A 13,402-nucleotide genomic window follows, 5' to 3' on the forward strand; every position below is an offset into this window, starting at 1 on the left:
GTGGAGCCCCAGGGCCCCCCACTCTGACTGTGTCCAGGGCTCACAGGAGTCCAGCCAGATGGGGAAGAAGCAAGCCCCCTCCTGGACTGAGCACAAGCTCAGGGACCTCCTGGGCCTCTGGCAGGGGAAGAAAGTCCTCTGGGAGCTGGGCACAAAGCGGCAGAATGCAGCCACCTTTGCCAGGATAGCTGACAGCTTGTCCTCCCAGGGCCATCCTGTCTGCACTCCTGACCAGGTCAGGAACAAGGTTACGGACGTGTGGCAGGGATATGCCTGGGCCAGGGACTCGTCCAGCCAGTCAGAGGCAGCGCCTGCATCCTGCCCCTTTTATAAGGAGCTGAGAAGTCTCTTCGGGCCCCGGGACACCACCTCCCTGCCTGCCATCCTGGACACTGCTGCTGAGGAGCCTCATCCCGGGGATGACGATGAGGTGGGACTCACGGCCAGCCCCACCATACCAGGACGGGAGCCAGAGCCAGAGCCAGCTCCAGAGTGGTCTGGTGAGGAGGGTGAGCTGATCAGCGATATCCCCTCCTGCTCCTCCAGCCAGAGCCACCCTGCCATTGGATGGGGGACAGGGAACTGCTGCCCATTGGAGATGGGGGGTGTGGCCCCCCGGACAGGGGTTGGGACTCACAGCTTGTCCTTTTCTTCTTTTCTATTTTTGCAGCTGCACCATCGCCCACAACAGCCTCGTATTGTCCGTGGTCCCAGACAGCCCACCAGAGGCGAGAGATGGGGACCAACCAGCCCGACCACCGGCACCAGGTCACCCCTATCCCAGGAGGGGCCAGAGGCAGAGAGCATGGAGGACGTCCACTTCACAGCTTCTGTCCAATGCCAGGTCAAGGGGGCAGAGTGATGCCTCTGCCTGGAGGAGACTGAGGTGACCTGGTGGCGGGTGGCCTGGGGAAGTTGGTGGGGACCCTCAGGGATGTAGTGGGCACCTTCTGGGAGCTCCTGGCCCAGTTGTGCTCTCCCACTGCCCTTCCCACTGCAGCCCCACTGCCAGCCCCCCAAAGAGGCCCTTGTCAAGGCTGATCCCCCTGCTGAGGCAGACCCCTGGCCCTACCTCCCCATCCTCCCCACTGCATCCCAGCCCTGCCAGGGACCCCAAACCAGGGGAGGCTGCAGATCCTGGGGATAGTATGGCTCAAAGCCCTGCACCCCTTCCCGCAATGAGGCCCCCCCCATGAGGTGCACTATGTCCCCTGCCCTAATGTAAATAGTTTGCCCTCCTTCCCCACATGTACATAGTTATATGTTTCTGTTCTATGCTGATTTTAATAACTGCACAGTTTGGTTAAACATAATATACTTTATTTTCTCCACACCCCCTGTGTGTTGTGTGCTTGGGGGGCTGGAGGAGGGAATGGTGGAGGCGAGTATGGGGGGGTGGTGACAGGGAGTGTGCAGTGGACCTGCCGGGGTGGCTAGGGCTGTGTGCTCACAGAGGGCCTCCTGTACACTGACCCCATTCTGGTTCATCTGGCAGCTGGGGCAGTGGCCGGCTGTGGGTAGCCCGGCCCAGACTCGGCTGCCCACCCCTGGATGAACACCTACCCCTTACTCTCCACAATAGTATGGAGAGTGCAGCAGGCACCCGCCACTTGGGGCACATGCTGGAGGCCCACCTCCAGGCATGTCTGGAGACAGCACCACTGGCCCTTTAACTGCCCGAACAAGCACTCTACCACATTTCAGGCATGGTTTAACTGGACATTGAAGAGCTTCTGGTTGGGGTGGCCCATACAGGACCACATGAGCCAGGGCGGGAGGGAATAGGCAGCATCTGCCAACATGCACAAGGGTACCGTGGTGTCCCCAAGTGGTACCTCCCTCTGGGAGATGTAAGTCCCTGTCTCCATGCAGCATCGCAGCCCAGAATTTCTAAAACCCTCGCATCAAGGGTGCGGCCATTCCAGCCCACCCAAATGTCCTGGAAACGGCCCCTTCTGTCCACCAGGGCCTGGAGCACCACAGAGTGGTACCTCTTTCTGTTGATATATTGGCTCCCACTGTGTTCCAGGGCACAGATTGGAATATGGGTCCCATCCAGGGCAACAGTACAGTTCGGGAAACCGAGCGCTGTGAAGCCAGCGACGGCTGCATCCAAGTTTCCCACACAGATCACCCTTTGCAGGAGCATGGCATTCAATGCCCAAACCACCTGCATGAGATGGAGGACATATGCAGCCAGGAGCGCATTTGGGGAGTGCCTGGCCCCTGCTCCCCAGGCCCCTTCTGGCCCTCCCAACCCCAGGCCCCTCCTGCCCCCCACTCCCCTGATCCCTCCCAGCTCCCGATCCCTGATGGACCCCCCTTCCTGGGATCCCCCTCCCCTGGTGGATGTGTGGCCCAAGCCTGCTTTACCTGCATGACAATGGCTCTGACTGTGGCCTTGCTTGTGCCAAACTGGTGGCCCACAGAGCAGTAGCTGTCTGGAGTGGCCAGTTTCCAGACAGCTATCACAACCCTCTTCTCGACGGGGAGGGCATGCCGCATCTGGATGTCCTGATGCCACAACACAGGGGCTAGCCACTGGCAGAGCTCCAGGAACATCTGATGCCACATTGGAAAATTCCAGAACCACCTATTGTTGTCCTATTCCCCCATGACCAGGCACTCCCACCACTGGGAGTTAGTGGAGTAGCTCCAGAGTCAGAGGAGCACCTGTGGGGGGGGGGCCGTGGAGGGGATGTAGGTCCAGGGGTTCCATGGCCATGCCAGGAGGTGGCCCCCAGCAGGAGATGGAGAGCAGCTGTCACTGCTGAGGACAGCAGGGCAACCACACCACTGGTGACAACCAGAAGCAGATCAAACTGCTGCTGCCAGTCCATATTGCCTTGTGGGCACTGGCATCTGCTGGGCTTGTGGCAGCTCTGCAGTCCTCGTGCTGTGCAGGGTGAGGCTGTTGGGAAGGGGCCCTTTAAGGGGGGAGACCAGCTGCAGGCCTGGGTCCATCATGTGACCCTGTCTGCAACGTTTCCTGGCCCTTTCTTTCGACAGGGTGCTTGGGACAGTGTAGATGCTCTCTTTCAAAAGGGCAAATCAGAAGCACCAGCCCCTGTTCATGTGTGGATGCTCTATTTCGAAAGTGGATCTTTCGATCCCTCATTTTCAAAAGGGCACCTTTTAAAATTGTGCCCTAATGCAGACGTAGGTCTCATGTTTGTTCAGTCTGTAGTTCAGCTTTATCAAATTTGTCTTACAAAGAAGTAGTGAGAATACTCTTTTTCTTCCCACTTGGCTTCGTGTCAATGCTGGATCAAAACCATGAGCTGTGGATTTTGATACTGATTTAGTTTTGTCATTTCCCACGTAGTAACTTTAGAAAAGGAGTCGACTACAGGAAAGGACTATAGAATGGTCGTGCTCAAGCACAACGTCATCAGATGTAGTACATTTTTGCGCAGAATCTTCCTTTGAAAACATTAAGTTTACTGACTGCCAAGAAAATCCCTTTACTCGTGTTGAATAGTGCCTTACTTCTTTAGTAACCTCACTGACTTCAAGGGAACTAATTGAGGAAGAAAAGTACTCTGAGCAAGAATATCTGCACCTGGTCCTTAGTCAGAAGATACAGGCAGGATTTCTGCAGAATAAGGACCACAGGATTTGGTCCTCAGACATTAGAGGGATCTACTACCACCTAATACAGATGACTGGAGATCAAAATTACTGGATGCATTTGTTCACAATTTCAGAGTGCAGTGTAATAGAACACGATCTTCATCTAGAAATGGTTGCCAGATTTCATGAAATGTAAGAGGTAAGGAAAACAAATATTATGAGGATTATTTATGGCAAATATCCTGCACCTTCTATTCTCCTACATTATTACCTTCCACTTTCCCTGCTTGTCTATATTTGCATAAATCCTCCCTGACCCATGACATGTTTGCCACAAGAAAAGTAATTGTTTATTCTTTGGAAGAAAGTCACAAAGGCCAGTTGTCGAGATTGGGTAATATTCAGTCGTAAGCCAGTTATGGCCTTTCTTTACATAAAAAACTGTTACTTCATGACACTACAGGGCCAGAAACTGCCCATTCTTTGGCATGGAGGGATTAAGAACTTCCCAACACAAAGTACATTTCCTTGTGGTGCTGGAATGACTTGAGGTATTGCATTTTAAAGTTGGAACATATTTATGTATAGAAAGCAGATTCTGTGTCATTTTTGGAGCTTTCACCTTTAAAAAAGCCAAATTCTCATAATTTGCACTGAAATCAAGGTGCCACAGTGCTGTTATATAATTGTGAATGAGAGAAAAATTTGTCCATGGGAGTCTGTATTAATATGTTATCCATAGCACAAAAGGGTTAGCGAACACACCTAACTGTGAAACAATTAGTTGCTTCAGCATATACATTTCTGAAGAAATAGTTCAGATACAGAACATATATGGGGAAAGACAAAAGGGTAAAGGTAAAGGAGAAGAGAAGAAAAAAGAAAAGAGAAAATCAGAGTTTATTAAAGAGACAGAAGCAAAGATAGAATATTACTGGGACCAGTTTTACCATAGCATATGCGCCCCAACCTAATGAAAGCAGGAAACAGATCAAGAAAGGAAACAGAAGGAGAGAAGAGGAGAAAAGGAATTATGATGCAATGAGAGGAAGCAAAACCAATACAGCAGAGACTGTAAAATTAATTTTTGTTTGTTCATGTAGAATTAAATTAATTTTCGATAATTCATTTCAAATTACTGAATTAGATCATGCCCAAGGTCCATCCAGTCCTATAACGTCTGCAACAGTGGCTAGGACCAGTTGCTTCAGAGTAATGTGCAAGAATCCTCAAGGGACCAGTTATGGAATAACAAAAGTTCTTCCCGTCCTCATTACTATGATTTTGACTTCTGGCCTGAAGTATGAGGATTTATATCCCTTACAAATTTGAGGATTTTAAGAAATCTTAGTGATGTACTGTAGATACACTCATCATTCATATGCACATACGGTTTATTTTTAAACCTGCTAAACTCTTGATCTCTAAGGTTTCTTGTGGCAATGAGTCCCATAGGTAAGTGTACACTGTGTGAAAAAGTGGTTTAAAATTTGCCATCTTAAGAGTCACTGCACTGAATTATGGCAATTCCTTGGAAATGGAAAAGGAAATGTTTAAAAGGGGACGATTCAGAAGCTGGATTGTGTTACAGCTAATTATAAGTCAGAGGCATTATGAACTGGTATTCAATCTCCTCCAATCTGAGCACTACCTGTACTTCCATATTACTCACTTCCACAGGCTATTCTTAGAGATAGTGGCACCCACCTTTTTAGGGAGATAAACTTGAGCCACGGAGGCTGCATTTTTAATTTTGATTAAAGATAATTTTGTGTGTTATTTTTATCTGCAGTTTAATTATGTAAAAAGAAAATATTTTGTGTTGTTATTGTATGCAGTTTTCTATACATGACTGAAAGTCATGAAAGACTTTGTGACAAGAAAATGATCTGAGTTGCATTTGAGACTTCTTTAATCAGAAGCTATTTAAAGTTAAACATTAAATAAATATTTGATATTGCTGGCTTCATACTCACGCTGGCTACATCTACACTAGCATTCCTCTTTCGAAAGAGGCATGCAAATGAAGGAAATTCAAAATGCAAATGAGACACTGATTTACATATCTGGTGCCTCATTTGCATATTCTTCCTATTTTCTTTTAGGAAGAAGGATTCTTTCGAAGATGGGCATTACTTTTGAAAGAGCTGCATCTACACTGATCTTCTTTCGAAAGAAGCTCCTTCATAAGAAGAATATGCAAATGTGGTGCCTGATAGGTAAATCTGTGCCTTATTTACATTTTACATTTCCTTCATTTGCATGCCTCTTTCGAAAGAGGAATGCTAGTGTAGATGTAGCCTCTCTGTTCTGAGTCCCCTCCCACCCACACTCTTTCTGATGTCAAGGGGGGAATTTCTTAGAAATTTCACAAGGGCCATTTCTACATGTGCCACTTGTTCCAAAAGCAGCATGCTAATAAATGGCCCAGAAAATGCTAATGAGGCATGGATATAAATTTCCAGTGCCTCATTAGCTTACGGTCACATGATCTGTAGTCCAGAAGAAGCTCTTCCACACTCCAAAACAGTGGGTAGAAGTGCAGCCCTCAGGGACCTCCCACAAGGAAATCCTCCTTCTGAAAACCCCTTCTTCCTGTAAATTTTCAATACTGTATTTAAAAATAGGTCACAAACTCTTGCTCAGATTTGTTGAAGTGCATGCATTTTTCATAGTTTTGCCCAGGGCTTTCTTTGTTTATAAAAAAAAAAAAAAAAAAAAAAAGAGGAAACCGTACTCAGCCAGCTCCCTGTCACCTCCATCCTGGGATCCCATGACTGCAGCTGCCAGCAGAGCTCCACGCCCCAGCCAGCTCCCTGCCACAGGGCAGCCAGGGTCCCCCCACCACCCCTCCAGGGATCCCATGGCTGGGGACTGCCAAGGTGTCTGTACTCAGTACCAGCAAGTACTGTCAAAAAAAAAAAAAAAAGTACTGGTTTTGCCACTGATTTCACTGGGGCCAGGAATTAATTCCCTTAATAGAAAAGACTTCCATTTACATCAGCAGGGAGTCTGCATGCAAAAGAACTGCAAATTAGGCACTTTGCGTTGCACAACAGAACACAAACCACATCAACAAGTTACTACATACTTATATTTTGATTTTCACTGCAATGTCTCTCTAGTCTGCGTTACACAGCAGAGGGAGGGACAAGGGTCTTTGAGGAGGAATCATACAAAGTTGTGTGAAAGAATCAGTGCAACCTCAAATTCACATTGTGAGTGCACTAGTTTGTTCCAGGGCATCTCCATTGCCACTAATACATTTTCACCACTATTAAAAATCTGTGTAACATCAAGAACATATTTTAGTGTACAACCTTGGAGCACTGGCAACTTAAGACACCAAAATAATGTCATTTAGTGTGTAGTGAGAGATTAAAGCACAGATTAGAGGCAGTCAGGCAGGATATATTAAATGAATCCATGACTAACAGGGTATGACAGCAAAGGGTTTCATTCTTTTCAACAGAAGAGTTCCCTAGGGCTGGAACTATTACACTACCGTGCCTTTATCACCTTGGAATTTTTATGGTTATTTCTGATGAATTCACATTTTTTGTAAAGGCTTTTTTGACATTAAACCAATTTTCATTTTTAATTAAAGTCGTAAATAATGTTAATTCTGCCTTAAAAGGTTTATTGTTTCTTGCTTTTATTATTATTATTACTACTACTACTGCCAGGAAATATTTCAAATACCAAAGCATGATGTGAGTTAGCAATTATAAGTTCTCAAAGGGCCAGTAACTACGCTGTGCCCTGTAAATATTAGACACTGCAACCTCAGTGCATGTTTTTAAGCTTTTGGATTGATTGATGCCACATTTCTTCCTTTGTTTTTTTGCTGGGTTGACTTATTTCCACTTCCACATATTAACCTACCTCAGATAAATAAATCTACATCAAACAGACTGGATGCAAAACTAAACAACTTTAAGTTTAATTCTACAAAAATGATCATGTGAGGAGTTAAAAGGGCCTGCTTTAAAATGTTCCAACAGGGGAAAAGAAAAATGAACAAATGGGAAATGTCACCCTCACCATGGAATACTCCCACCCATACTCCTGCACACAGTTACTTACAGAACATACCATAAGAGTTTAATGCCCTCTGTTCAGACACATTATCCAAGATTTATTTGTGTCATGTGTCATATATAAATTTGACAGAACATTCAGGCGACCATTGCTTGCCTCACATGCTGACACAGAAGTGTAATTTGCGGGAAGGGGGGTTGTATAAACCCCTTTGCAATGTGCCCCATGGTTCACAATGCAGCCAGGAGACCAGTTTACACAGGACCACAACCAGCCCTCCTCCTGAGCAAAGATGCAGGTAGGGATGGGTCAAAGTGAAAGGCAGCAGCCTAATGACCACTAGATTACTTTTCCCATGACACAAGGGGGAATCAGAAAGTTAACCATAATTCCCAAGAGATAACATTCATTCCCTGGCCTCTTGGAGCAGCACAACTACGTCCTACCCTTGCTTAGGGCCAACTGTTAAATCTCAGTCAGGTCCTAGAATTAGCCCTATGCATTAGTGTTTCAGACACTGAACAAAAATTATCATCATACGACTCAAGAGCAATCCAAGCTGTCACCCAAGTTCAGCATAGCCCATTCTGGAGGGGTTATGACTCTCGGGTTTTAACTTTCCCCCCTTTATTCTATATTGTCTCCATCATCATCAGTTTTTAAAGGAAAGCATTGCACTTACCCTCATTGCTCAAAAAAATGTAACATGGTTTTGAATAAAAATGGTCTGGACCTGTGGGAGAAAAAGGTCAGATCATGTCCTTCCCTAACTATCTCCCCTATGGGAATGAGAAACCTGGGACAGGTGAAATAGTTTGATGTTTGAAAATGGCTGGAATGTTTCACACAGTTCAGTTTGACCTACCATCCATCAATCTGCAACATACATCTATCTCACTCATGCTGGCAGAGTAAACTGGATATTGCATCATAATATAGTTATGCGGAAAGAATATTACAAATAAAATCTCCCGTCTCAAAATTATTTTTCCATATGCTGAGTTACACGTGGTCACTCTGATTAACTGTTACATCACAAACGACAATCTTCACTGGACTTCTAGTAAAACAACCAGCTTTACTGAGTCCAAACTGAAAGTGTCATCAAGTCACACACTGGATTTACTTCCTCAAAGATGGTTGCTTTAATCAAGCAGTCCAAAACCAAGGCTTTACAGTTTCACAAGCACTGGTACTCAAAATGTCCCAATACTTCTAGTGTTATAATGTTACCTTTAGTATGTAATTCCTATACAGAGCAATCCTCTGAGAAAGTTACCTTTTTCCTTGCCTGTTGGTCTTTGGAAGAATGTGCCTTTACATGCTTTCTCAGGGAGCTTGGGTCTGTGTATCGTTTGGTACATCCTGGAATCTGACATGCATAGGGTTTCTAAAACACAAACAAGCACAAAAAGCACAAAGAAAAATCAGTTAAACCACAGCTTATTTTAACTGGGGAATATCCATCTAAAGCATTGCTATTCATAGGCTTCACCATATAGTATGCAGGTAGAATGACCAGTAATGTAAAAGGAAGGCTTGCAAGCAAGAGATAGTAAATGAATCTTTTCTGACATGTCAATGCCTATTTTTAATTTTAGCATGCCATATTTCCTTCTACCTCGTCATTTTTATTGTTAGGAATGAGTATTCCCAGTTCTACTTACAATTATGTCACGCAATCTTTGACTTAATCAGAAATTATGTTCTTTAGTAAGTCAGGTAAAGAAACTGCAGTAAAGTCGTGGACAGACCGCTTAAGAGTTAGAGAGGAAACCTGCTTCAGAAAGACAGAAAATACAAGAAAAGGTTAGTCTGCTACATGACAAAGAGGAAAAAACAACACCAAAGCAACCTTTAAACACTACCATTCTAAAACACTGAAGGCAATACTGTGAAAAGGAATATGCAAACAGTGTATTTTAATGCAAAGGACAAGACAAATTTCATCATCTTTTAATTCTCAGTTACAATACACAATATTGTCAACATTTATAGTCCTGAAATGCCTGTGTAAGTTTTTTTTTAGATTCACTATAAGTCACATCTTCTTGCTCTATCTTGCCTGCTCTCTGACACCCTTTGAGCTGTTTTCCGCAAATGTAGTTGCACAGCAATATGGAATGTCAATAACATACCAACATTATAATTGGTCCAACTATTCATTGCAAACAATTATTTGACAAATTTAATCTTTACTTCATTCACAGAATATATGCAAACAGGACTTTTTTTTTGTCTGAAACTAAAAACTGTCTGTACTGAATATTCTGTTCACTATTCATTATTTGAAATTTACTATTTAAGTTGTGCAACTGGTCTGCTAAGTGGCAGGTTATTATTTCTATTTTCCTAATGGCTGAGCACTCTGTAAATTCTGTTTCTGGTTAAAACTAAACTTTGTTTTGTTGTGAAACAATTCACCAACATATTTTGGTTACATAAAATTTTATTTTATGTGCTATAGAGTTTTGTGCTTAACATCCTGATACCTATTCTCAATCTTAATTATACCTTGGTCAAATTTTTGTCTAGTGATAGATGTTGCACATACATGTTACATGTTCATATATATTTTGCATGTTTCTCTGCAGTGATTATTGTAGCCTTGAGGGTAGCGGAAGTGGGGGAAAGTTTACTCCATCAACCATGAGCAGGTTACGTAGCTGCAGCTTAGCTCCTTCTAACTACCTCTCTGGTTTAGGTATGTATATTTATCACTTTAAGGTAACACATTTATTCTGTTTATTATCTTGAAGCACTATGTCCTAGATATCTTTTTTCCTAAGCAGCATTTTAGTTGGCTTTTAGATATTGCAGGCTCTTCACAGTGGAAAAAAAAAATCTATTTCTTCTGAGAAGAATTGTTCCAACACAAAGAAAGCATTTGAGAGCAACGACTATTTTAAAATGGATGTCTTCAGCCATTTTCCCTGCTGCATTTATTGAACTGATGCAAGAATGCCTAAAACTGTCCGTTAACTAAATGCAAAACCACTTGGTTGTCTAAAATTGAGTCCAGTTGAAAGTTCTGCTCTCCAGCAATGTTCTCAGCAGTCTCTCATTTCATGTTTATTTCATGTTATGACATGGAATAACTTCCTGTATACAGAACCTGCAATAGCACATAATGAGCACTTAATATATATTAAAATAGAGCAAAACTTCATTGTACATAGTAACCATTAAGGGCTGGATTCAGAACCTAGTGGAGTCAATGGAAAGATTCCCATATATTTAATTAGACTTTGAATCAGGCGCTAAGGCAATAACTTATAACTTTCCATTTTTAAGAAAGTAGCATGCTACATTTGCATTGATCACGAGTCTACCAGTAATAAAAGTTAGGACCACATTTTGTCTTGCCCAAATGAATAGTCCTGATGAAAGGAATCAAGTGGTGTGACTAAAACAGAGAGAGCTTTGTCCTTAATGGTTTTTTTATACAATTTTGTGGAAGATATATTCTGATTTTCCAGATTTTTCTTCCTACCTGAATTCTTTTTTTATGCACTGTGATGAGGCTGATCAGATCGCAAATGTGAAAAAGCAGAATAGAGCAGTTAATGGTAATAGGCACCTACATAAAGCAAAGCCCTGAACATTGGGACTGCCCCTATAAAATTAGAACATCTGGTCACTCTTACTGTGGTATCTCTGTAGGCAGAGGCTAATATGTTCATCATCAGACCATTCTGTTATGGCCCAGGCATTTCTGCCTTAACTCCAACTTGAAACTGCACTGACTCGAGATAGAGGTGATCCAAGATCTCACACCTGGAATCTCCAAACTTCAGAATCAAACCTGCATCCAAATTGCTCTGTGTTTCATTATCTTGCTAGTGGGCAGGATCAAAGCCTGTTTCCAAATACTCCAGACTTTTGTTGTGTTCAAAATCTGGATCCAAACCTGAATTTTGTAACCTGGGCCCATCTCCACTACTTACCTTGATATACCTCATTCAGTAGTCAGAGACTCCTTAGAATAGATAGGCCAGCATTCTGTTTCGGTTACAGTCAGCCCCATTGTTATTACATGGAAAAGGAAGTGGGGGAAATGGAACACAACTTAGTTACTGTCCTGACAGAGACTATGGTGGGATGGCCAAACTCACAGGCTCTCAGGGCCACATACAAAAATTTCAGAAGTTCAAGATCCAGAACATCATCTGCCAGGAGTCAGACCTGAGCTCTTACCTCACCATTCTACTGCAAGGCAGAGGTCCAGAGATCTCTCTCAAGTGTGACAGGCAGAGAACAGGGAGAGGAGCACATGAACATGTGAACTACATGGGTCTGTTTTTCCATTAAAGTGAAGCTCACAAGCCAGTTTGGCCACCTGTGAACTATGTCATCTCTGCCAGAGTTCAAACTGTATTAACTGACACCTCTTCCTAGCCACCCATTTCCAATTATGCATCACATTTATTGCAGTCAGCCAATAGAAAAAGGATTCAACAGGTTAACAAGAAATAAAATGTGAGATCTTTTATTTCTTACAGTGTCCAAGTGCGTCCTCTGATGCTTGGCTCGATCGCTGGAGTTACTAAATGCTTTATGACAACCTGGGTGCTGACAAAGGTAGGGCTTTTCTCCTGTGTGGCTCCGTAAATGTATCTTGAGATTTTCTAGTCTGGAAAAGGCCTTCTTGCAGCTCTCAAACTGTAAAAGAGACGAGAGTTAAGAACCCCTACATTTGAAGGACTTCATCTTTTAAAATCCATGTGTAATTTTTACTCTGTAATTTAAAAATATTCAGTTGCTAAATTAAGCATTGGTCTCAAAATGCAATGAGAGACCTCAGTGTTGACTGACCCTCCTTCACTGAAGACATTTGATTTTTTGCCAGAGACATGAATGGGAACAGAGTAAGACCAACACTAAGCACTTCTAAAACTCTTGTCCCAGCTTTTCTTCCCCCGGAGAGATGGGTCAGAACCAAGCGTCTAAGCTGAACACCCCCCAAACTTGGGGAGAGTTCATGTCTGTACTTCACAGCTCCAGCCATTTCACTTCTGCTTACATTAGTGATGAAGATGAGTCTTCATCTCTATTTAGACAATATAGCTTTGGGAAAAGCAGTTGGAATTTACCTGTCTTAGAGCCTATCTATGTGGCATGACTCTGTGCACTAAAGTGGCGTCACTTCTTATGCACACCAGCTTGCTGTGCACTAACTGGACCATGCAGAACCTGCCGGTATGAACTAACACAGTACTGTTCATTAGCAGGCCAGTTAATGCACCGCACGTTCGTGTGCTTTAGAAATCACACCCCTCTAGCATGCACTGCTGTGCTGACAAGCTCTAAAGTGCACTTATTACCTCAATGACTGTTGTATCTGAGCAACTCACAACATTTAACATATCTATTTTCACATCACCCTGTGAGGTCAGAAACCATAGTTATTCCCATTTGCCAATGGGGAACTGGCGCACAGACCAAGTAAGTGATTAATGTAAAAACAGCCATACTGAGTCAGGCCAAAGATTTGCTCAAGGTCACAATGAAAGCACAGCAGAGAATGTGCTCTCTTGCCTTAGTGCTGGGTTAGAACCCTAGCCATTGAACCATCCTTCCTCACAGTTCTTTTTCCAGCTTGCATATCATCAACAGATCTGAATGACCAAAAAGCCCCTCCAAAACAGAACAAAACCCCACACAACCTGACAAAACCCTAACCTGCATTGCCTTGTTAATGTTTATTTTTAAATAACCCCCTTTCTCCCAAACAAGCCATAATCACCATCCAAATATTTGTTTGGTTAGAGATTACTGATGATGGGTG

The 13,402-nt window shown here is 43.5% G+C and overlaps 1 protein-coding gene across 2 annotated transcripts in view; it reads right to left on the minus strand.

Annotated features, from left to right (window-relative positions):
* The window catches only part of GLIS3 (GLIS family zinc finger 3), a 254,534-nt gene that overhangs the window by 73,911 nt on the left and 167,221 nt on the right, over positions 1-13,402 (minus strand). For both annotated transcript variants that reach the window (XM_074994088.1, XM_074994087.1), the window contains exons 4-5: positions 12,115-12,276; positions 8,894-9,004 (exon numbers count right to left, since the gene is read on the minus strand). In XM_074994088.1, the coding sequence (XP_074850189.1) occupies positions 8,894-9,004; positions 12,115-12,276 (273 nt within the window). The remainder of the gene's footprint in view (positions 1-8,893; positions 9,005-12,114; positions 12,277-13,402) is intronic.

This window comes from Carettochelys insculpta, chromosome 5 (genome assembly GCF_033958435.1).
Source record: "Carettochelys insculpta isolate YL-2023 chromosome 5, ASM3395843v1, whole genome shotgun sequence".
Lineage (NCBI taxonomy): Eukaryota > Metazoa > Chordata > Testudines > Carettochelyidae > Carettochelys > Carettochelys insculpta.